The 25,373-nt window shown below is 51.0% G+C and overlaps 1 protein-coding gene across 4 annotated transcripts in view; it reads left to right on the top strand.

Moving 5' to 3' along the window:
- Positions 1-8,657: 8,657 nt before the first annotated feature.
- APLP1 (amyloid beta precursor like protein 1) overlaps positions 8,658-25,373 on the top strand; it is a 49,757-nt gene continuing 33,041 nt past the window's right edge. For 2 of the 4 annotated variants that reach the window (XM_053267717.1, XM_053267718.1), the window contains exons 1-5: positions 8,659-9,264; positions 18,971-19,138; positions 21,144-21,273; positions 23,051-23,163; positions 24,586-24,764. In XM_053267717.1, the coding sequence (XP_053123692.1) occupies positions 9,151-9,264; positions 18,971-19,138; positions 21,144-21,273; positions 23,051-23,163; positions 24,586-24,764 (704 nt within the window). In that variant the 5' untranslated portion in view covers positions 8,659-9,150. Of the gene's footprint in view, positions 9,265-18,970; positions 19,139-21,143; positions 21,274-23,050; positions 23,164-24,585; positions 24,765-25,373 lie in introns of all 4 variants that reach the window. The other 2 variants (XM_053267719.1, XM_053267716.1) reach the window with 2 other exon arrangements.

Genomic DNA, 25,373 nt, shown 5'->3' with positions numbered 1-25,373 from the left:
TGATGTTGGACTACAGCTCCCATTAACCCCAGTCGCGATGGCTTTCATGGCTAAAGATGATGGGAGTTGTAGTCTGACAACCCAGCTTTGAGAACTCCTGCATGATTAATCAAATACCATTTATTTATTTTTTTATTTATCTCCCACTCTTCCTCCAGAGAGGCCAGAGCAGTGTACATGGTTATGTTGATCCTCACAACAACCCTGTGAGGTAGGTTAGGCTGAGAGATATGCGACCGGCCCAGAGTCACCCAGCAAGTCTCATGGCTGAATGGGGATTTGAACTCGGGTCTCCCCAGTCCTAGTCCAGCACTCTAACCACTACACCACGCTGGCTCCTGGCAACCGCAGAGCCCTGTAGTTTTCTTTGCTAGAATGCAGGAGGGATTTTGCCATTGCCTCCTCCCGCGCAGTATTATGCCTTTCAGCACCTTCCTATATTGCTGCTGGTCCCACATTCTTTCTGTATCACACAGTGGACAACCAGATGTAGCTGGGAAGCCTGCAAGCAAAGAACCAGGGTGGCTTCCTTCTAGCAAGCGTGAGGGTGCACCGTCATCGGAGGCGGTCTTAGCATTATTTGAAACCAGGGCGCTCTTCCACCCCACCCTCAGGTTGCCAACTTTCTTCCAGCAAGGCTCCTGTGCGAGTGCACAAAGGTAGCAAGTGACATTTCCCATCACATCATTGCATCTTGGGAAAGCGTCACCTGCGAGGTTTCTGCTCCCCGGGACAGCTGGGCGGACATGAGTCCTGCTCGAAAAGAAGCTGGCAACTTCACGCTCTCAACTCCCTCCCTCCTCCTCCCCTCCATGAAACAGGGACAGGATATTGTGCAACTCCCCCTGGCACAAATGTAACACTCCGAGTCGAGTGTGTGCAGCATTTATCATCGGGAGGAACCACGCAGGGCCTCGCTTGAGGGCTTCTTCCACAACAGCTGGCAGGAGGCTAGCATGTCATGTAATATCAAGTCATCACCAGCAGAGGGATACTTCTGCTCATCAGGGGTGATGGCGAAAGCCACCAGCTTTCATTGTCTAAGCCCGGAGGGAGGGCGGTCTGTGGTTTGATCTGGCCTTCAGCAGTCCTGTCCAATTCGCATGTGTCTTGGGGGACTGTGTATGAAATTGCCCATTCAGAAGCTGCACAAAGCCATGAAGCAGCAGAAGCCTCGGATCCATACATGTTCTTGCATTGCTCTCTCGTGCGTATTCCAGAAGGGTGAAGGACTTGACATCCATCTGGCCTCCTGGGGGCATGATCCTGGAGTGCCCTCCCAGGTCAATGACGTCTCACCCACCCGTGTGTTGTCACAGAAGCATTCAGAGCTGCCTTATACCAAGTCAAACCATTGGCCCATCTATTATTATTATTATTATTATTATTATTATTATTATTATTATTATTATTATTATTTCTTGTTTACACAGACAGGTGTTGTTGACTGGTTTGTTTTATCCAGACATGGAGTCCGTCCCAAGGACCAGTGATGCCCAGTGAAATAATAAATAATTAAGATGGATCCCTGTCCAGAAAGGGCTCACAATCTAAAAAGAAACATAAGATAGATACCAGCAACAGCCACTGGAGGTACTGTGCTGGGGGGTGGAGAGGGCCAGTTACTCTCCCCCTGCTAAAAAAAAGAGAATCACCACATTAAAAGGTGTCTCTTTGCCAAGTTTGCAGGGGTTAGCCAGTCTTCCTCCTCCCTACCACCCCACCCCACCCCACTGCCTGGCTCAGTCATCTGTCTCTTTTCCCCATCTGCTGGTTTGGTTGTTTAAAAACAGAGCAAGACTCAGGGCTGCTCAACGGGCCCTTCTGCAGATGTTGGCCTACAGCTCCCATAATCCCTGGCTATTAGCCACTGTGGCTGGGGATTATGGGTGTTGCAATCTAAAAACAGCTGGAGGGGGCTAAGTTGAGCAGGCCTGCAAGGGACAGGGGGAATGACAGGACGGGCTGCATTGAAGGGGGAGAGTAACTGGCCCGATCCACCAGTTACGAAGCAGGGAGAGAGTAACTGGCCCTATCCACCCCTAGCACAGTACCTCCAGTGACTGTTGCTGGTGTCAATCGTATGTTTCTTTTTAGATTGTGAGCCCTTTGGCGACAGGGAGCCATCTTATTTATTTGTTATTTCTCTATGTAAACCGCTTTGGAACCTTTTGTCGAAAAGCGGTATATAAATATTTGTTGCAGCCTCTCATCCCTAGGTGTGGGAAGCAGATTTCACAGACTATAAGGTGAAGTTCCAGGCACTGCAACTTCAGAACTGTCTCTTGAGGGAGAGGGGTGCTGGATCAGTCCCATCATCAGGGGTCCACAATGAGTCATAAGGGCATAAGAACAGCCCTGCTGGATCAGGCCCAAGGAAGCCCATCTAGTCCAGCATCCTGTTTCACACAGTGGCCCACCAGATGCCACCGGGAAGCCCACAAGCAAGGGATAAAGACATGCCCTCTCTCCTGCTGTTGCTCCCCTGCAACTGGTATTTACAGAAACCCATGACTACTACTGTTGTGAGCAAATGAGCCTTTTTTTTTTCCTTTTTTTTTTGGAAGGGCGCTATATAAATCAAATAAATCAATAAAATGTGAGGGGTCTTTTTTCCCCGGCAGGCCTCCTGCACCTTATTATGCCAGGCAGAAATTCAGCAGGTAAAGGTTTCCCCCCAAATGCCGGTGCAATGAAACCAAAAGCGGCCCCGGTTGATTTCTGCTTGCTCATACAGCTGTTAAATATATATATATATTTGAAGTATTTACCAGACATAAGAGTGTTTGTCTTGCAGTGTGTCATGAGGCTGAATGAGGCAATGGGATGTGGTTGACTAGCAGCTGAACGGCCACTTTTCCCACGGTGCTGTCATTCAAGCCAGAGGGCGCTTCTGGTCTCGGACAGATTACATTTGGACGTTTGCCATGGCCAGCGTTTGCTGTCTTAGCCTTGCTGCACTGGTTGGAGGAGGTATCACCATTAATCGATTGTGCTTGTAGCCTGCTGTTCCTCTAAGCGCCGCCGTGTTAGCCTTGTCTGAAACCTCAGAGAGCTGCTGCTGCCAGTCAGTGTAGACAAGACTGAGCTAGCTGGACCAATGGTCTGACTCAGTATAAGGCAGCATCCTATGTTCCATATTGTCCTTTACCACAGGTGGCAAAATGGGATCACACCACTTGTGTTCTACAGACTAACTAGACTTCAAAGCAGAGCAACAAAACAAAAAAAGAGGCAATTTTTAACATAAAAGTTTAGTCATATCTTGCTCATCATCAGAAAGTTCCCAGTGGTTTCCCACTCAGACACAGCTGAGTCCACCCACCACAGTAGGAATGAGCAGACTTCAGATTTGCAGGATCTATTTCCTAGCTTACTAGATTCCTGAGCGCCCCCCCCCCAAGAGTCTGGTAGACTAGCAACTCAGGGGGCAGACACACACTTAGAATTCAGGAACAGGGTACCTTTGAGCACATGTTCTTCCGAGGATGTTTTCCTCTTCATCAGTACAGAGCTCACAGTCCCTTCATACAAAAACCCGCTCCTGGTTCTCCCCCAAGAGCCTAATTTAGAAAAGGAAATAAACTGTGTTTTTGTTCTTGCTATTCTTACACAGTTAGGAGTCAGAAGCCCTTGCCAATCACGGCAGATCAGCTCACAGCAGATTCTGAGATGCCATCTGCCAATACTCTCAGATCATGCAATGAAGAAACTGAAGGCAAAGAAATGCCAAGGTTTGACAATCAGGGGCATCCCAAGGCCTTGCAGTGCCTAGGCGATGCTCCAAATGTTCCCTTGCCCTGTGACCCTGGTGGGGCAGACCGCTTTCCAAAATGACCCTTGCAAACTTTCGAAGTGGTACGGGGGGCTGGGAAGAGGGAAGGTTGCCAGAAGAGCTGGCATGGTATAGTGGTTAAAGTGCTGGACTAGGACCGCGGAGACCCGAGTTCAAATCCCCATTCAGCCATACTTGCTGGGTGACTCTGGGCCAGTCACTTCTCTCTCAGCCTAACCTACTTCTCGGGGTTGTTGTGACAAGAAACGTAAGTATGTAGTACACCACTCTGAGCTCCTTGGAGGAAGAGTGGGATATAAAGTGTAAATAATAATAACAACAACAACCCTCCCCCTTTCTGCTCATGCTTCTTGCAAGCTTTTCAAGGATAGATATGAACACACAATTATTTATTTGTTTATGTATTTATTTATTAGAAACATTTGATATACCGCCCACTCCCAAGACTCTGGGTGGTGTACAAAAACATGCAAAACAAGACAGCATTAAAATTACATTCTAAATAAAACTAAAGTAACTAACAAGAAAGAAAAACGGGGGGGAGGGGAAGCAAATAGGTAAACTACAGGGTAAAAGCCTGGCGAAAAAGAAAAGTCTTCAATAGAGATTTAAAAATCAACAAGGAAGGAGCTAAACGAATCTGCAGGGGAAGGGAATTCCAGAGAAGTGGGGGAGCAACCGAGAAGGCCCTTTCACGGGTCCTAGCACCCCGAACCTCTCAGAAATCGGGGACCGACAAAAGGGCCATCTGAGCAGATCTGACCAGAAGGGATGTAACTGGACGGGAGAGGTGGGTCTGTAGGTAGACAGGTGCCAAACCCTGCAAAGCCCTGAAGGTCAAAACCAGGACCTTAAATTGAACTCGGTAGCTAATAGGCAACCTAGATTATGAGCACTAGGTGGGAGAATAAATAACATAGGGACATAGGAAGCAGCCCTATACTGAGTCAGTCCATTGGTCTATCAAGCTTAGTATTGTCTACCCAGACTGGCAGTGGCTTCTCCAAGGTTGCAGGCAGGAATCTCTCTCAGCCCTGGGTCTGATAATGCTATTGAGAAGCAGTACTGTATGCTTTGGTAGTTTGTTGGTTCAATAAAAAAATCTTGTCCTATAAAAAATCTTGTCCTATCTTGGAGAAGACAGAGAGGGAACTAGGAACCTTCTGCTCTTCCCAGAGTGGCTCCATCCCCTGAGGGGAATATCTTACAGTGCATTTGAGGGCACTTCTTGCAAATCTTAAAAGGGTGAGGCCAGTCCCAAAGAATGGCTCTGATTGTGAGCCCTTTGGGGACAGAAAGCCATTACAAAAAAATTAAAATTATTTAGATCTCTGTAAACCACTTTGGGGACTTTTGTTGAAAAGCGGTATATAAATATTCATCTTATTCATTGTCATATATATCCCGATGGCAATTATGGGAGGCATCTTGCTTCCCGGCTGCCACCCCCAAAATCTGCCACCTAAGGCGACCGTTCACCTTGTCTCATGAAAGGACCATCCCTGTTAACCATGGGGACCATGTCCCAACGTTTGCGTGCTGGGGAAACTAGGGAGAGAACAGCATCTCTGACAGTGACAAAAAAGAAAGTTAGGGGTGTGTGAATTAGAGCCTGTCTCGGCCACGTTCAGTTTGAGCTGTAGGGAGGACATCAAAGATGACAAGCTGGCAAGATGAGATGGAACAGGAGAGGACAGCAGAACACCACCAGCTGGGACTCACAAAAATACAGCCCCCAGCTTGCCAGTGGAGAGGATATCTTCTAATCAGGGGACTGCCAAGCGAGAAGCAGGCAGGGACTCTTCTCTGACCTCACACCAAGTTCTGGAGACTCAGAAGCAGCAAAGCTCAGTTCAGCAACAAGTTCGGTCAGCGTGGCTGCTGTAGGCACAAGCTCTGCCGTTCTCTGCCAGGCTCCGGAGAAGAGTGGAGAAGCTGCAGCCAGACTGCGAGGAGGATTCAGAAACAGCAGAGGTGTCTTCCTGCTTCCCTGCACCTCCAAAGCCCAGTGAGACACCCAGAATGAAACTATATATCTTCCCTGGGTCAGGGGAGGTACCACCCGGTGGAAACCACACATTTTGGGTGGCGACCATGCCAACTATGGTCCTTTCATGAGAGGTGAGGTGAGGTGGGCAGGCAGCAGCTTATTGGAGTAGTAACGCAGGAACATGCTCCCCATGACTCCCCTCTGAGCAGCTGTGTGCCCCCACCGGGGATGGGGCCATAGCTCAGTGCTAGAGTCTCTACTTGCAGGCAGAAAGTCCCAGGTTCAATTCCTAGCTTCTCCAGGTAGGGCTGGGAAAGATTCCTGCCTTGAAACCTTGGACCCGCTGCCAGTCAGTGTAGACCAGGGCTGCTCAACTTCGTTCCTCCTGCAGATGTTGGCCTACAGTTCCCATAATCCCTGGCTATGGGCCACTGTAGCTGGGGATTATGGTAATTTCAAAAACAGCTGGGGGGGGCGCTAAGTGGAGCAGGTCCACTGTAGATAATACTGAGCTAGATGGACAATACTGAGCCTTTGGCCATTGTGGCGGTGATTACAGGAGTTGTAATCCAGCAACACTAGAGATCCAAGGTTGAGAAACCCCGATTTAGAACTCTGGCCGACTTAGACCTAGGATCCAGTTCTCTTCCCTGCACCGCTCAGATTCTAGAATAGAATGTAGGGAGAACATGAAGTATATCAGCAGGGGCTGTGGCGAACTTGCAGGTGCCTTTCCCCACTCTATATTCAAGCTGCATGTCTGAGCAACGCCTCCTCATACACTGAGTACAAACATATAACTTAATGGTCCAATTCAGACATCACGCGGAACTGAGGTTAAATCTTGGTTCCATGTGACGTTCCCGAGCCTCGGGAGGACGTGCTCCCCCTCACTGGCCTGGGCAAGCTTCCCAAACATTCAACTTCTGATTTAGGTTAGAAATAAACCAAGATCAGTCACGACATGCTACTTGGGCAATCTTGGTTTATTCAAGCCAACTTCCCTAAAAACAAACTGAGATATGAGGCCCACTTCAAACCCTGGGTCCATATCTTGGCTTATTTTAGGGAAGTTGATTAGAATAAACCACGACTACCCAGTTTGGACCTCATGACCGACCTTGGTTTGTTTCCAAGCCCAATCAGAAGAATTATTAGGAGGCTCTCAGTGGCAGAGGAGAGGAGGTTCATGTTCCCAGGGCCCAGGAATTCTGCACGGAACCAAGGTTTAAGTGTGATTCTGTGTGATGTCTGCACCAGCCCAATGTGAATAGTTGAAGAGCCAGCGTGGTGTAGTGGTTAGAGTGCTGGGCTAGGACCGGGGAGACCCGAGTTCCAATCCCCATTCAGCCATGATACTAGCTGGGTGTCTCTGGGCCAGTCACTCCTCTCTCAGCCTAACCTACTTCACAGGGTTGTTGTGAGGAGAAACCTAAATATGTAGTACACCGCTCTGGGCTCCTTGGAGGAAGAGCGGGATATAAAATGTAAAATAAAATAAAATAAATAATAATAATATCTCCAAGCTAGACCTGCTCTGGAGCAGGGTGAAATGGACAGCAGATTTTGGGCCATTTCTGAGGGGCAGCAGGACAGCCCACCCAGATAACACCTCTCCCATGGATGGTCTTTAGAGGGAAAAGGGTGAAATGGCATCACAGGGTTTTTTTCCTTCCTTTCCTAATAGTAAATAAAAACAGGGAGAAAGATTTGAAAGATTTAAGGGATAGCAGGGATTATTTTAGAAGGAAAAAGGAAGGAGGCACTGCTTGGTGCTAACACGGAGTAGTCCCTGCTTCAAGCGGACTTCCCCTGCCAGCATCTATACCTGCAGAAGAATAGTTCACCCAAACCACCCCCTCCACACATGAGTCAAACACTATTTGAGCCGGTTCGGATGAACACTGCCCAGCACTCGTGATGAGGATGGGGGTACCTGAACAACATAATAAATATATATTTATATATCACTTTTCAAAAGATCCCAAAGCAGTTTACAAAAGTAAGTATATAAATAAGATAGCTCCCTGTCCACAAAAGGGCTCACTATCTAAAAATAGAAACATAAGATAGACACCAGCAACAGTTACTGGAAGGATGCTTTGCTGGGGGGTGGATAGGGCCAGTTACTCTCCCGCTGCTAAATAAAGAGAATCACTCGCTTGCACTGTTCCCTTTGAGCATCTCCTTGATGAATGAATGCCCAGTGCGGGGACGGTGGGTGAGATTTGGCCTCCTCCGCGTTACTTCCCCGCCCCCCTTAAAAAAAAGGTTTTTGCAAAATCGGACTCCTCTAGGCAAAGGGAGCGCTAGAGCAAACCGACTCCACGCCCCTCTGCTGGGAGGTGGGGCACCTCCAAGGTGAGGAGGAGGAGGGACAAGGGGTGTTCTCCTAAGGGGAATTCTTGGAGGAAGAGCGCGCATTAAATGTATACATTTCCCTACAGTGTATAAATAAACAGGTGAGATACCATCTTATTTGTTTGTTATTTCTCTTTGTAAACTGCCCTGAGCCATTTTTGGAAGGGCGGTATAGAAATCGAATAAATAATAATAATACCACCGTTCGCCCACCCATAAATGCACTTTGCCCCTTCTGTGCCCCCAGTCCTGCCGCTACATCTCCTGCGTGAATCCTTTTTACACGAGTAGGCTCCAGGCCCAGCCCTTCAACTCAACGCCTGGATGTCAGGAGCGGCGCCAGAGACGCCGGGAAAGGGGCCAGCGGCGGCTCTGAGCATGGACAGAGCGCCATCATCGCCTTCCCGGAGGAATCCCACCAGCCGCCGCCGCCGCCACGCCTAGAACAAAGGGGGCGGCTCGCCAGGGCGGCGCGGCGCAAACCTCAGCGGCCCCGCCGCTTCCTGCGCATCTGCTTGGAGCAAGGAGGAGAAGAAGCAGGCTCCGGCCAAGGCGGGCCCAGCAGCAGCAGCCGCCGCCTCTCTCCATCTCCCCAGCGAGAGGAGACCAGGCCCGCCTCCAGCCCGGCTGCTGCGGATCCGGCTCCTCCCCGCTGGGCGCTACGTCGCGGCTATTGTGGCTGCAGGCGGAGCGCGAGGGGAGGGGCCGAGCGGCAGGCTGCAGCGGCAGCAGCTGGGCAAAGAGGCGGCGGCAGCAGCAGTAGCAGCGCTGTTGTCGTCCTGGTCGGGGCCAGCTCCTCCTGTCACAGCCCAGCTGGGAGCCGCCGCCGCCGCAGCAGCAGCAGGAGCCGCGCCTGAGCTGGTGTAGCCGAGCTCCTCGGGGGACGACGACGACGGGCTGCTTTTCTTCGGGAGCGCTTTCCCTGTTTGTCCGCCCCTTCTCCCTCCTCTTCTTCCTCCTGCTGCCTCCTCCTCCTCCAGCCGCTCGCGGGCGAACCGTGGCCATGGCTGGGGCGGCGGGATGCGCCCTCGCTGCGCGCTGCCTGCTGGCGCCTCTGCTCTTGCTGCTGGGCTCCTGCGTGGCTCTCGGCCCGGGAGGAGCCGCAGCCAACACCCAGGTGAGCCCGCGGCGGGAGTGGGGCGGGCTGACGAAAGAGCCTCCCGGGCGGCCGCAGCGGCGGGGCGTCCTGGGCTCGGCGCCTGGGAGGGGGGCCGCCCAAGGTCACTGGGGCAGGGAAAGACCGGGGTGGGTGGGGGGCGGTTCTCGCCCTGCCCGTTAAGAGCGGAGGAGCGGCGGCGATGGTGATGGTGATGGAGGAGGAGGAGGCGGCGGCGGGGAGAGAAGGAAGGGCTGGCTGGAGACGGTCGAGTCAGCCGCACACATGCCGGCCACCCGCTTGCACTGTTCCCTTTGAGCATCTCCTTGATGATTGCCCAGTGCGGGGACGGGGGGGGGGAGATTTGGCCTCCTCCGCGTTACTTCCCCGCCCCCCTTAAAAAAAAAAACGTTTTTGCAAAATCGGACTCCTCTAGGCAAAGGGAGCTCTAGAGCAAACCGACTCCACGCCCCTCTGCTGGGAGGTGGGGCACCTCCAAGGTGAGGAGGAGGAGGAGGAGGGACAAGGGGTGTTCTCCTAAGGGGAATCGCCTCTGACTGGACCCCAGACATTGCAGTCTCTCTTGACCCCTAAGGTGGCAAAGCATCGCCCCAAGGCAAGGCTCGAGGGCCTGCCTAGGAAACTGCCTTCTGCCACTGAGTCAGACTCCGGGTCCAGCTAGCTCAGTGCTGTCTACTCTGACTGGCAGCAGCTGCCCAGGATATTTTCCAGCCCCACCTGTGGATGCCAGGGATTGAAGCTGGAACCTTCTGCAGGCAAAGCAACTGCTCTCCCACTAACCTACGTGGCCACATCCTTCTGCTGCTCCGTTGCCACCTCCTAGGGCATTGTGGGAGAAGCTCCTTTGGGATTTGTTAAGCTCCTCTCTGGGCTGTTGGTTTTGCTCTCCTTCTTGCCCATTGATTTACCAAGCAGGGAAAATGGCCCACTCCCCTCAGCGGAAAAGCCCCTTTGATGCTTCGGCAAGAGACACAATTTTATATCTCCATTAAGTGCAGTAATGCCGGAGCAAAGGCTGTTATTCCAGAGGAAAGCCAAGTACTGAAAGAAAGATGCTGCTAAAGTGAAGCTGGATGTTCGCCAGCGGCCAAGGGTGGTCTGTATGGTGGGGAGACCCTTGCAGGCCAACACATCCCAGATGCTGATTGGTCTCATCCAGTGTCGTCACCTACCACCTTCGTAGGGGATCTATATACCTGTATCTTTTCCACCTGGGAACCAAGAGCATCATTAGGAAGGCAGAGTGGTGGGGTCTCCATACGTACGAGTGTTATACAGGCCTTTCAGATTAACTTTTTTCAGGATGGCTTTTCACTGCAGGAAAAACAGTTTTATGTTTGTTTTATGTAAATGTTGATGCTAGTTTTATGTTGTTTGATGCTGTCCTTGCCTTGTTCTGCTGGGTCCTGCCCCACCTCCTTTGCTTATATTTGGATTTCTTGCTGTTGTAAACTGCTTTGGAGAAAAGTGTTTATATACCGCTTTTCTAAAAATATTTGAAATAAATAACTTGGATGTGGGGAATTGTGTATGGGGAAAGCCTAAATATAACCGACGCCCACCCCCACGTTGCCTCTGCGCTGATCAGACACACCCCATGCCCATTTTCTTTTAAAAACAAAAATAGATCTTACGGTTTTCCTGTGTCGCATGTGGCTTGACCCTTATTGTCATGTGAACCTATAAAGCTGTCTTGAGTCAGACCATTGGTCCATGTAGCTCAGTACTGTCTACACCAGGCTTGCTCAATTTAGGCCCCGCCAGCTGTTTTTGGACAAAGGTAAAGTGTGCCGTCAAGTCAGTGTCAGCTCCCAGAGACCACAGAGCCCTGTGGTTCTCTTTGGTAGAATACAGGAGGGCTTTACCATTGCCATCTCCCACGCAGGATGAGATGATGGTGCCTAGCATCTTCCTAGATCGCTGCTACCCGATATAGGTGATTCCCATAGTCTGGGAAACAGACCAGCGGGGATTCGAACCAGCAACCTCTGGCTTGCTAATCAAGTTATTTCCCCGCTGCGCCATTAGGCACTACGGCTCCCATCATCCCCAGCCACAGTGGCCGATAGCCAGGGATTATGGGAGTTGTAGGCCAACATCTGCAGGAGGGCTGAAGTTGAGCAGCCGTGGTCTACACCAGGGATTCTCAACCCTGGGTCCTCGGATATTATTGGACTTTAACTCCCATAATCCCCTGCCCTAGTGTCTTTGGTTGGGGATTATAGGAGTTGAAGTCCAATAACATCTGGGGACCCAACGTTGAGCAGCCATGGTCTACACTGGCAGTGACCCTGCAAGATTTCAGAGATGGGTCTTTCCCAGGCCTGCTTGGAGAAACCATGTACTTTATCACTGGGCTAGCCTATGATCCTTCTGCTATGTTTTTGCTAGCCACAGTTCACTGTCCTTTTCCCTCCCAGCCCAAAGCTGCTGGGTCTCTTTTCATCCTGGCTGGTTCCCTTAAAAACCACCTTGCTAAAGAAGAGGTCTCATAAATCTTTGGCTGGGAGGCTGTAAATGTTTCAGATGCAGAGGAGCCCTGATGTTTTCTGGACCTGCAGGGATGTGATGCAGGAACAAGCCTTCTACTTTGGTCCTGATAAAGCAGGGCTTCTCTAACTTGGGTCCCCTGATGTTGTTGGACTACAACTCCCAGCATTCTCAGCCACAGTAGACTCTGGGGGTATAGTGAGAGTTCTAATCCAACAGGCATCTGGAGTCCCAAGTTGGAGAACTGCTGTGTTAAAACATGATGCTTGTTATGCTGTAGCACAGAGGTCTCCATTCAAATGTGGGACTTCGCTTTTGAGGGTGTGTGTGTGTGTGTGTGTGTGTGTGTGTGTGTGTGTGTTGGTGGCAGTGAGATGGAGAAGACTTGTCTACCTTTCTTACTACTTGGCAAAATTGCCTGGAGCTTTTGCTATGGGTGGTTCACATGCGTCGGAGAAGGCCTGGTTGTGGCAAAATAATTTACCATGCTAAGTTGCGTACCCAGCGTAAGAAGCAGGCTGGTGATGTTTCCATGCACTTGAGCAGATTTCAGGTGTGGGAGGATCGCTTTCCAAAAGTGAGCAACAGAGCAGGAACGTGACTTCTCCACCAGAGACTCGAAATTCCCCTTCCTCTCAAACAGGGCTCAGCAGAGGCTTGGAAGGTTTTTACACCTCCTCCAGAATGGAGGGAGGGTGTTCACATATCGCTAGATTTACCCCAAAGTCCCTGCGAGTTATCAGGGAGCAGTTCACACACAATTCGGGTTTTTTACTGCGTGTTAAGAGTGTAGCCCGATTTATATCCGGGGTTTAAAAAAAAATCCACTATTTGTGGCATATTGGACAGCTCTGAGTTCGCAGTAAAGCCTCCCCATAAACTCACGGTAAAACCTGCTGTGCGTAAAAGTCCTTGGTGAATGAAGCTCTGGTTCTTTTCGGGTCCTGTGACCACAATACAGCCTCTACTTGGAGTCTCTAGAGAGTCTGGTGGTTATTAATGTATTTGTATTGAAATGATGACCGCCAGCTTAGATAAAAAAAGAGCTCTAGATAAATTCATTGGCGATAGGCTACCTGGTGGATATTAGCCATGTGGAGCCTCCAAGATCAGAGGCAGTGTACCTCATTGGTATAGGCGAGGGACAAATGTGCTGCCTCTGTGCTTCCCAAGACATCCGTCTGGCCCGTGTTGGAGATGAGTGTGACAGGGCTGCTCAGCCTTGGCCTACAGCTCCCATAATCCCTGGCTATTGGCCACTGTGGCTGGGGATTATGGGAGTTGTAGTCCAAAAACAGTTGTGGTGGGGGCAGCCTTGCATTAGATAGACCCTTGGTCTAATCCAGCAGGACTCTACTGAAGTTCTCATTCCTGGTTGGGTAAGAGACCAGATGGACGACCGTCCTTTGCCCATGATAGGAGAATCAGGAACAGATTAACCTCAGGATCAGTGGCGGCTACAGGGAGCTGCCTTATACTGAGTCAGCCCTTGGGCCGTCTAGTTCAGTATTATCTACACTGACTGGCAGCAGCTCTCCAAGGTTACAGTCTTCCCCAGCCTTCCCAATCTTTCCCAGCCTTACCTGGAGATGCCAGGGATTGAACCTGGGGCCTTCTGTATGCAAGGCAGATGTTCTGTCACTGAGTTAGGGCCCCATCCCCTAAGTGTGGGCTAACTTTTTTTCTTTTTGCAAAAACTTGCAACTTGGATAATGGGTGGCTCATTTTCTAATCTTTTTTTTTAATCATTCTGTTTGTGGTGTTCTATATGTACAGGGGTGAAGAAATGTTGGCTCAGTTTTTCAGCCAGACAAAACATTTTATTCGTCAAGCTACGTTCTTTGCTCATCGGGACTTTTTTCACTCATCAGGCATCATTTTTCTCTCGGCATAGGCTAGTAGACTAGTGGATTTCTGCAGCCCTGTATATGTAGTTTAATTACCATTTTTCTTACTTAGGAACATAGTTTAGGGTACTTGAAAAGCAATCAGTTTCAGAGAGAGTGTATGACCTACGAATAGGGCCAGCCCTGGAAATTCTCAAAGCTGGGTCCCCAGCTGATGTGGGACTACAAATCCCATCACCCCCAGCCCCAATCGGAGTCGGAGTCCAACATCATCTGGGAACTCAAAGTTTGAAAACCTCCTGAGTTTAGAGGGCTCCATCCGTTGCTACTGGTATAAGATTCATTTCTTTCTGGTTACAGCTGGGGTTATGAGCTCATGATCGGCGGAGGCTGTGCCTCTCCCTCAATGCAGATTTCCCTGTGGCTGAGGTGAAGGTGCCATCGGGAAGGCTCCTGGACCACCTCGACAGTGAACCCGCCTCTTCCCGTTTCCCCGTTGCAGGGGTCTCCCCACCCACCCACCCCCAGGGTCTGCTGCCCCTTTTGGCCACACAAGTCCTAGCTAAGAGTGCTAAGGAGTGTCCCCCGTGCTCCGGAAAAGGGTCAGGTCCACGATTTATGGTTTGACTGACAGGTGTGTGTGTGGGGGGGGGAATCCCCTCTTTGCATGGTTGAATCTCCAGAGGTGTGGGGTGCCTCTCCCTCTCCCTCTGGCGAGCAAGAGTTGGAGGATGGTTTTCTCTCCCCCCCCCCCGCCGCCGCCCCCCAATTTGGCTGCAAGCCTGCCTTCCTCCATCTCACACAGCCAGCTGGTGTGATGATGCAGCTGGAGAGGAGAGGATGACGGCAGGACCGGGGAGGGCAGAGAAAACACGAGAGACCTTTTCCCTCTCTTCTCCCCCCCCCCACCCGCCCCCAACATCTTCTGCCCTCCTGCCTCCTGGGGGGTCACCTTCCGCCTCTTGGCCGCTCCCTTCTCTCAGAAGCAAGGAGGAGAGGGCCAGGAGCCATTATCCCACCGTTGCCACCACCTGGCTTCCACCCTACTGTTTCTGCAGTGCTCCCCCCCCAACCCCGCCCACCCCCAGTTACAAGATCCGGTGTTGCGTGTGTGTGTGTGTGTGTGTGTGTGTGTGTGTGTGTGTGTGTGTGTAGGGGGGTGAACAGGTGGAGGCTTCCCCTCCCCTCTATCTCATCTCACTAAGTGCTGTGCGGTGGGGGGGGGGAAGAGGGGGATTAGCTTAGCGCTGCACTTATTAATCCCCGGTGCCAATTAACCCCTTCCGTGCCACTCCGGCTTCCATCTTCTAGCTGCCACTCTGTCGCGGTGCTGCCGTGGCCTCCTCCCTTCCCCACACGGACTCTTGGGCAGGCTGCGGATTGGAGAGGGCTCCCCTGGCCCTCTCTTCTCTCCCCCCAGTGCCTCCAGGTTGTTGGGTTTTGTTTTGTGTTTGCCTTCTTCATAGGATGCCTAACCCTGCTCCACCCTGGCCTGGAGGGAGGTCAGCCTCCAGCCGAATTGCAGCAGCTGCTTAATCGCTCAGAGCAGCAGCTTAGCCACGGGATCCAACTTAATCCGGGCCTGACTTCTCCATTGTCCTCCCCCTTACTCTCAGACACACACACACCGCACCATTCTCTTTTCCAGCCCCCTGGGGGAAAGTGCCAGACCCATCCATGACGCACACCCACTGTGACTCTCTTTTCTGGCCCCCTCTCATCCCACTCCGGGTTGCATTCTTCACCTGTGGGAGGAGGCATCTGCTCTGCAGACGGAGGTCCCAGCCCTTCCCGAAATCCTGGTGGGCTGCTGCCAGTCAGTGTCAACAGTCCTGAGCTAGATGGGCCAGAGGTCTGACTCAGTAGCTTTGATGTACCTGGACTTCAGGGGGAAGGACTCCAACTCAGTGGCAGAGCATCCACTGAGTTAGAGTCCTGCAGATGGACCCCGGGATCTCCTTGCCTGCAGAAGACCCCAGGGTCAATCCCTGGCATCTCCCGGTGGGGCATGGAAAGATTCCTGCCTGAAACCCTGGGTTGCTTTTACCAGTCAGCATAGACAGTAGTGAGCTAGATTGTGAAGGGAGCTGGTCTTGTGGTAGCAAGCATGACTTGTCCCCTTAGCTAAGCAGGGGCTGCCCTGGTTACCTATGAATGGGAGACTAGAAGTGTGAGCACTGCAAGATATTCCCCTCAGGGGAAGAAGCCGCTCTGAGAAGAGCATCCAGGTTCCAAGTTCCCTCCCTGCCTTCTCCAAGATAGGACAAGATTTATTTTTTTAAATAGGGCAATATTTTTTTTATTGAACCAACAAACTACCAAAGCATACAGTATGTGCTGAGAGAGATTCCTGCCTGCAACTTGGAGAAGCCGCTGCCAGTCTGTGAAGACAATACTGAACGAGAAGGACCATTGGTCTGACTCAGTATATGTCAACTTCCTATGTTCCTATGACCAGCAATGCTGAGCTAGATGGATCAAAGGTCGGACTTGATATAAGGTGTCAGGCAGCTACCTATGTAAATCTTGTGCTGCTGCTGTTGCTCATTCATTCATTCATTCGATTTCTATACCGCCCTTCCAAAAATGGCTCAGGGTGGTTTACACAGAGAAATAACAAATAAATAAGATGGCTCCCTGTCCCCAAAAGGCTCACATTCTTAAAAAAAACATAAGATGAGACCACTGGAGGTCCTGTGCTGGGGGTGGAGAGGGTCGGTTACTCTCCCCGTGCTCAATAAAGAGAATCACCACATTAAAAGGTGCCTCTTTGCCAAGTTAGCAGGGGTAACTTGCTCATCCACAGAGACAGGGCATTGAGGGCTGTTGTTAAATTCAGCTGGCTCTGAGACTTCAAGGAAAGTGGGAGTGGTGTGGCATCCTTGAAGCTCTGCTGCCCTCTGCTAGGCTGAACCAAACCAATCCCCGCTACCTCCACAGTCCCAAGACTACAATGCTCCTTTTTTCAGCTCCCTCTCACTTTTCCCACTCTTGCCAAGTGCTTCTGCTCAGGGGTGTAGCAAGGTTGAATTAGGCCCTGGGACAAGGAGTGAGGATGAGACCCAGATATTCCCCGCAGAGGACAGAGCTGCTCTGGGAAGAGCAGAAGGTTCCAAGTTCCTTCCCTGGTTGCATCTCCAAGGTAGGGCTGAGAGAGACTCCTGCCTGCAACCTTGGAGAAGTCGCTGCCAGTCTGAGTTGATAATACTGAGCTGGATGGACCAATGGGCTGACTCGGTGGAAGGCAGCTTCCTGTGTCCCTATAACCCCTGCCTCCTTCTGCCATGTCTTTGCTGCAGAAGTACTGTATGGACATGGTGATAGCTAAAGCATCCTTGGCGTGCTCTCTCACTTGCTCCTATACTCAATCAGGAGCCAGCAGCTTGTCCATGAGCCAGGGAGGTGGGTGGGGAGAGCAAACTGCTGTTTCCCAGTCTGCGGGGGGGGGCACCGTGGGCCTTGGGGCATTGACTTTCCCCCTTGTTCATTTATAACTACACTCCTGCTTCTGCTGTAGCGGCAGCTGTCCTTGTGACTAGCTCTCTGGCCTCCGCCAGAGCAGCATCAGTTAGGGGCGGCCTGTTCATGAGGCCAGGAGAGGCATTGGCCTCAGGCAGCAGATTCTTAGGGCGGCGGTGGGTCTCTAACTGGCACAATGTCCCATGCCATTAAAGCAGCTCTTTGGACCAATCTGACCCTCACCAATGTTTGCAAGGAGTCCTCTGCCTTGCAAGAGGTGCTGGGAGAGAAGAGGAGCTTGTTGGCAGCTTTCCTTCTCCCTGCCCTCCATGCATTTGCATCGCTTCCAAGAGTTGGTTTTGAAATGAACAGGAAAGGTTTTGGGAGCTGGTCTTGTGGTAGCAAGCATGACTTGTCCCCTTAGATAATCTGGGTCCACCCTGGTTGCATTGAAGGGGAGACTAGAAGTGTGAGCACTGTATGATGTTCCCCTCAGGGGATGGAGCCACTTTAGGAAGAGCAGAAGGTTCCAAGTTGCCTCCCGGACTTCTCCAAGGTAGGGCTGAGAGAGATTCCTGCCTGCAACCTTGGAGAAGCCACTGCCAGTCTGACAATACTATGCTAGATGGACCAATGGCCTGACTCGGTAGATGGCAGCTTCCTATGTTCCTATGAAGCTGGCTGCCCTTGGGCATGGGGCAAGGCAGCCTTTTGTGCCTCCAGCAGCCAGGTGGATGGACTCGATTACGACTGCAACGAATGCACCACTGAGAGACCTTAAAGGCCAAGTTGGAGACAGATCATCCTGGAGAGAATCCCTCTAAGAGTCAACACCAACTTGATGGCACTTATAATCAGTCAATCAGGTGCCACAGTATCTGGGGCTGCCCCAGTGCTACTGCCACTTGTTCCTCTCGCCTTGGACCAGTGCCGCTGCCTCCGTCCTAAGCCCGGTGGTTTATTGAGCCCAGGCTTGAGGCCCCTTCTTTTCACTTCTCCCTTCTAAGGCTGCCTACTGCTTTGCAGCCCTCTTTCCCCAGCTCCCGTGGGCCTGCTCCATGAATAAGTTGTGGTGGTGGCTGATCTTTTGGTCAGAAAACGGCTTTGTTCCTGAGCCAGGCTGCAGTGGCCAGAGGCCTTGTTGGCTCCTCTGGGGCAGGGGATAAGGCGGTCGAGGGGGCACCTGCAGCTTCTCAGCCTTGCAGTGTCTAGATCAGAGGTGCCGGCTGCAGAGGCCCCATCTGGCCTTGCCCTGAGGGACTGGCCCCAACCAGATCGCCTGAAGTGCTGGAGGAATTGAGGTTTATTCAGACTGGGAGGAATGTCTCTGAGATAAGAATGAGGGGAGAGGGGCGGTTGGAGGGAGTCTGGATGGAAGAGGGGAGAGGAAGGAAGAAGGCGAGGGGTGCGGGGTGGGGGGAGAAGGAGGAGGTGGTGCCGGCTAGTGGGGAGTGTGGGCCCAAGATGAGGAACTGCTGAGGGAGGGACTGGTGATGCAGTATTAATTTCCATCTGGGAGCTGGTCTCCATGGCAACAGAGAAGATCTGGCAACTCCATGGGGAGTGGTTACCACAGCAACAACATCCCCGTGGTTGCTGAGGAGGAGAAGACCGAACGAGAGGATGGTGCAAACAAGGAGGGGGGGAAGGGAGAAAAAGGAATGGAAGGGCAGGTAGAAGTGAAGATTTGGGGCGGTGGGGTGGTGGTGGTGGGGGGGAGCAGGAAACGTCTCGCCCTGGCTCTGGCTGTTGCCCAAATTCGGCTGGCGCTTGCAAATGCTAACTGGCGTGCACACGCTTCCCCGTGCCGGTGAGAGCAGCGAGGGGGGCATTTGCAGTGACCAATGAGTGTCTGGAGTTCTGTGAAACATGTTGGCTTATTTCCACCCCACCCCATTTCTGTGTTGCAGGGGATGGGAGCAGCACTGGGTCCAACCCTTGGCGACCCCCAAGTGGCCATGTTCTGTGGGAAACTGGTTCTGCACCTGAATGTACAGACAGGGCGCTGGGAACCCGACGCTTTTGGCACTCACACCTGCTTCCGCACCACTGAGGAGATCCGCAGCTATTGCCAGGAGGTATTGGCTCGCCTCTTATGTGACCTCCAAAGCTCATGCAGACCCTTTTCTCGGCCTCTCAGCCTCTTTCCAACCCTACCTCCATTCCTACCCCTCCACTGATACAGCTGCCATATCACCTCGTACTGCTACTTTGGCTTCACCCTAAATCACATGTTTAACCCTGCACTGGATTCCACTCCCCACCAGCTCCAGTAATGACCATTCCTGCCTGAATGACCCATGTGATCCATTTCACCTGTTTCAGTTCTACACCTGGGTCCAGAGAAATAGGTTTTCGGGTTTTCTCCTGGGTTTCCAGAGAAATAGTCTAATTGTGCTTAATGTGGTCTATAGAGCTGCATAGGCCAGGTGCTGTGAAGAAGGGGCCACCTGGTAACCCCACATATAGGCCACTCTGAGCTGTTTGGAGGGAAGCTACAAACATCCAAAGTAGTAAAATAAAAATCTTCACTTTATCTCTGGTGTGTGATCCCTTTGCATACATCTTGGAACCCTGCCCTTTGCTAGAACACTCCAGAGTTGTGTTACTGACATGACTGGGAGAGAGATACAATTAATTAATTTAGCATATTGGTGTGCTATCCAAGACTCACATCTCTGGGTGGCTTACAATAAAACAACCCAGATTTAAAAACAAAGTTAAAACATTAGAACAATCTAAAACCGTTTTAAAATTGTTTTAAAGTATAAAATATGGGAGAGCTGCCAGAATCTAAGACATGGGTCAGGCACCCACGAGTGAGAGATTTCCACATTCCATCTCAGATGTATTGATGCTAAGCCTCTCAAGTACAGAAACATCCAGAGGGCTTGCCACCCAGTAATTAGTGTGTGCGCACGCAAACACTCTCTCTCTCTCTCTCTCTTTCTCTTTCTCTTTCTCTCTCACTCTCTCTCGTGCTCTTAGTATGTCTGAGCCAGGCACATAAATCCCCAAAACAAAACCACTCCCCGCTTATGCACTATTTATTTATTTATTTATTTGTCTGTCTATCATATTTATACCTGATAGATAGATTGATCGATCAATCAGTCATCTAGGCAGTGTACATCATCCAAGTTACAATATAAAAGAAAACAAACAAAACATTGTCTCAGAATAAAAACAATTAAAAAGCACAGAATAAAACAATCAAACAGTCTAGAATCAGCTCTCTACACAGGCTAGGCTGCTTTCTCTCCTTGCTGGTGCACATGTGCTTCAGGCTGGTGGTGGTGCTGCAGCAGAACGTCTGTGAGTGATGACTGGTAGTGCCACCCCAGTGCGCAAGACGCACACTGTGCTTACACATTGGTGTGTCATAGGCTGTTAGGCAGGCACCTGCCCTCCAGGATCCTCATCGGTATTTATAGCTGCTCCTGATGAATTTGCAGAGCTAGCCTCTGTTGGTACACTGTTAATGGTGGGACACGGAAGTGTAGCTCATCAAACATTCTGCAGAGCATGAAGTTGGGAAGGCCCAAATTGGCGGAGAGCCAGTGTGATGCAATGGTTAGAGGGTTGGACTAGGAATTGCCCTCTTCTGTACCTTTTCCAGTTCTACAATGTCCTTCTTAAGATATGGTGACCAGAACCATACACACTACTCCAAATAGATTTGTATAAGGGCACTATAATATTAGCATTTTTATTTTCAGTCCCCTTCCTAATGATCCCTACCATGGAATTGGCCTTTTTCACCGCTACTGCATACTGAGTTGACACTTTCAATGAGGTGTCCACTACAACCCCAAGATCTCTCTCCTGGTCAGCCACTGACAGCTCAGACCCCATCAGTGTATATGTGAAGTTGGGGTTCTCACAATCTGTTGTGGATTTTGCTGTCCTAAATTTTTCAGTGTCATCTGCAAATCTGGCCACTTCACTGCTTACCCCAACTTCTAGATCATTTATGTTGCCAATGCAAAGGAGAGAGGGAGAAGGGCCCAAAGTGTCCCTTTATCCCTGCTTCCCTTCCTCTTTTTCTCCCTGCTGCTATGATGTTCTTTCTCCCCCCCTCAGGTGTACCCCGAGTTGCAGATCACCAATGCCGTGGAAGGCACTCAGCCAGTCACCATTGACAATTGGTGCAAGAAAGGAAGACCTCAGTGCAAGGGCCACCATCACATTGTGGTGCCCTATCGGTGTCTGGGTAAGTGCCTCGTGTGGAACAGCCACAGAGGACCAGTGCAGTCCAGTGGGCTGTGAGATTTGGAGGAGTCTCCCATCCCCACCCTACATAAGAACAGCCCTGCTGGATCAGGCCCAAGACCTAGCTAGTCCAGCATCTTGTTTCCCACAGTGGCCCCCAAGATGCCTCTGGGAAGTCCGCAAGCAGGAGATGAAGGCATTCCCTCTCTGCTGTTACTCCCCTGCAGCTGGTATTTCAAAACATTCTGCCTCTGGACCTGGAGGTGGCCTATAGCCATCAAGGCCTAGTAGCCATTGATAGACCTGTCCTCCATGAACCTGGTCTAATCCCCTTCATCTGAGCCAGAGGCTGTCACCCATCCTGAGGCAGAGAGTTCCGCAGATCAGTTCTGCACTGTGTGAAAAAGTACTTCTTCTTCTTTGTCCTAAATTTCCTAGCAATGTTTCATGGGATGAGCCCTCGTGTAGTGAGAGAGGGAGGGGAAATTTCTCTCTCTCCACACCAGGCATAATTTTGCAAACCTCTATTGTGTCTCCCGTTAGGCGCCTGTTTTCTAAGCAAAAATGGCCCCAATGCTGTTGCCTTACCTTGTAATAAAGAAGGCGCTCCAGGCCCCTGTTCATTCTGGTTGCCCTGCAGGTGGCTTGTGAAAGGCTAGTCTCGCTCTGTGGAATGGGCCTGGTGGTGGTCTGCTGGTGTTAGAAGGATCAAGACAGTGAGATGCAGGGTGCTTGGGGTGTGTACATCGCTCGGTGCAATCCTGTGCATCTCTGCACTCTGAAGCAAGTCCCTCTGAGTGCAGTGGGGCTTTTTCCTGGAGGCTTTTCAGACCGCAGGCTTTACCGTGAGTTCGGGGCATAAGGGATACTTGGATGCAAAAGGAGGATTTTTTTTACCCCGGACATAAATTGGGCTAGGTTCCAATAAGGAGCGGAAACCCCGAATCGTGTGCTAAGTGCTCTCTGGAATATCACATAGACTTTGGGGTCAATCTGGCCAACATGTGAATGCACACCCACCCTCCCAAAGGAAAGTCGTGGTAAAATAACTGTTTGTAAAAACCCTGGAGTAAGCATGGATAGGATTGCAGCCTGGCAGCACAAGCTTATGCATGCTGCTGCCAGTCTGGATAGACAATACTGAGCTAGATGGACCAGTGGTCTGACTCGGTATGGCAGCTTCCTATGTCTTAGTTGCCCAGTGCAGATGGTGGGGAGCCAGTGATTCTGGCAAGTGATTTCTGGCACACAGAGCTTGCTGCAAAGATTGGTGTCGTCCTTCTGTTGAGAACTGGGCAGCTGTGGAGTGTTTGTGCAGCTGCTTTCAACTCAGTCAGGCTACTGATCTAGCTAGCCTATTATTATCTATATCAGGGCTGCACAACTTGTACTCTCCAGCAGATGTTGCACTGCAGCTGCCATCATCCCTGACTGTTGGCCATTGTGGCTGGGGGGGTGATGGGAGTTGTAGTCCATCATCTGCAGGAAGTTGTGGATAGGGCGGAGAGAGACTTCTGCCTGCAGCCTTGGAGAATCCGCTGCCAGTCTGGGTAGACAATACTGAGCGAGATGGACCAGTGGCCTGACTCAGTGTGGCAGCTTCCCATGTTCCTATGAATGGCGGCCGCTCTCCAAGTCCTCAGGCAGAGGTCCCTTCTTCAGCTGTATTGCCAGAAATCTGGGAAGCTTCGGTATGCAAAGCTCACGCTCTGAGCTGTGGAAAGAGTGCCTCTTGCTTGCTTTCTGCCTCTTGCTTACTTTCTCTCTCTGTTCCCCAGTGGGTGAATTCGTGAGCGAAGCACTCCTCGTGCCCGACAAGTGCAAATTCCTGCACCAGGAGAAGATGGACTCGTGCGAGAGCTACTTGTATTGGCACAGCGTGGCCAAAGAGGTGAGGGGTTCACACTTCTTAGCGGAGGGGAAGCCAAGCACGTAGGTCAAGGAAACCCTGCCACAGTGAAGAGGTACCAAGGCCTTTAAGGGGCGGAGAGAGAGGTAGCACCCTTGCACTTGCAAGCATAAAGAGGTTTTAGAGCAGGCCCACTCAATTTCCGTCCCCCAGCTGTTTTTGGACCACAACTCCCATAATCCCTAGCCACAGTGGCCAATAGTCAAGGATTATGGGAGTTGTAGGCCAACATCTGCAGGAGGGCCGAAGTTGAGCAGCTCCATTTTTAAACTATAAAGAACCATCCGTTTCCTCCAAGCAGGGTGCTGAAAATGGCGGAGTTCTGTGTGCATGTGCAAGCTCAGAAAAGCGACAGTATGCCGTATCCGCTGTGGGATTTGCCAAACATCAGCTTTCTTTTGTGTAAAGCAAGCTTCTAGCCCATTTGGAACGGTGTGAATAGTGTCTGGCCAAGTCTCAGAAGCCAGAGGGAGGGGGCACTGAATAAGTTCCCCACTGCATGGGGAGAAATCCAAAAGGAATTAGATCCTGTACTGACAGGAATAGCATATAGGCTATAATTAAGGAAATACAACTAAAGAAGGGAGAGCATGGGTTAGAATTCCCAGAAAGACATTTGAAATAACACTTGCCTCTGATGAAGAGCATATTGCTCGAAACACATTGGGTAAGAAGATTGTGAAAAATGTTTGTTCGTTTGTTATACTGCCTGATATGTACATCTCTAAGTGGTGTACAAAATTTAAAACAACATTTTAAAAAGGTAAAAACAGGTTAAAAGTCCACAAGATGCAATTAAAACAATCTCATAAAACAAGTGAATAAAACAAAATTATTAAAATTATCGATTCAGTCGGCACCTTTGAGATTTCTACACACATACCCCGTGTTTGCCACCTTGCTGCTTTCCTCCCCCTGCCCTTTCCCTTCTCCTCACAGAGCTGCATAGCCCTGTGTGTAGCTCCTTGCCTCTATTAAAAGGAGTCTTGCAAAATTAAGTCAATTAAGAGCAACTGTCAAATTCTCGCGCCCATAGAAAGCTGCTTCCTACTGAGTCAGATGCTTGGTCCATTCTGTTCCATTCAGCCTGCACTGGCTGGCAGCAACTCTCCAGATCTTTCCCTGCCCTACCTGGAAGTGCCAGAGATTGAAGCTGAGACCTGCTGTGGCTTGCAAAGTGTGTGCTCTGCCCAGAGCTTGTGGCCCTCTTCCCCACAGCAGACAGTGAGATCAGTTGTGCCTAGAGGGCCAATTTGCATAGCTTCCTGGCTGCAGGGATCACTTTCCTTTGGTGTGGGATTGTTTTACGTTACCTTTTTAAGCATAAAGTGCTGTGCAAGAGTACAGGATGTGGGAATGGGTGTCCCTTAGCAGAATCCTGACCTCCTTCTCTCCAATTCCCAGGCCTGCAGTGCGGAAGAACTGGAGCTTCATAGCTATGGCATGCTTTTGCCCTGCGGGGCCGACCGCTTCCGAGGCGTGGAATACGTGTGCTGCCCTTCCCGCCCCCCGCCTGTCAGGGTGGAGCAAGCCACCGAGGCCCCCCAAGTCCTTGCCCATTTAAGGGAGGAGGCCCTACACAGGTGAGTCCATGGCTCCAAGCGGCAACGCCCCACCCCTTCTGTGGTTTGCTGGGTCTAGAGTGTGCTGCCTGTACTCTGATAGTACAACGAGCATCTATTACAGGCACTAACTGATGTGCAACAGAGTTTCCCAAACTGACAGATCTGCTGTGAGCTTCCTGAACACACAGATTTTGAATCTGGGGTGTGGGGGGGATTGTTTCAGAAAATGTGCCCTCACTCGTGCCCACTCTCTCTCGCACAGCTGCATGAACGCATGATTGAAAGCACTTGCATACACTTCCCCAAATACGAGGAAGGCATTGAGATGCCTTCCTTGAGGCATCTCAGTGGCTACTAGTCTGGTGACTATAGGCCACCTCCAGCTTCAGAGGCAAGATGACACCAAATACCAGTTGCAGGGGAGCAACAGCAGGAGAGAGGGCATGCCCTCACCTCTTGCCTGTGGGCTTCTCAGAGGCATCTGGTGGGCCGCTGTGTGAAACGGGATGCTGGACTAGAGAGGCCTCGGGTCTGATCCCCTGTTCTTGTGTTCTTATGAGTGTTCGCTTCAGGAGGTGACTGTAACACCCCAATTCATTGATCACCTTGCATTCAAAATGGGGGACC

The sequence above is a fragment of the Hemicordylus capensis genome, chromosome 7, assembly GCF_027244095.1.
Source record: "Hemicordylus capensis ecotype Gifberg chromosome 7, rHemCap1.1.pri, whole genome shotgun sequence".
NCBI lineage: Eukaryota > Metazoa > Chordata > Lepidosauria > Squamata > Cordylidae > Hemicordylus > Hemicordylus capensis.
The sequence above is the reverse complement of the archived record's forward strand: the minus strand, read 5'-3'. Positions and strand labels throughout refer to the sequence as shown.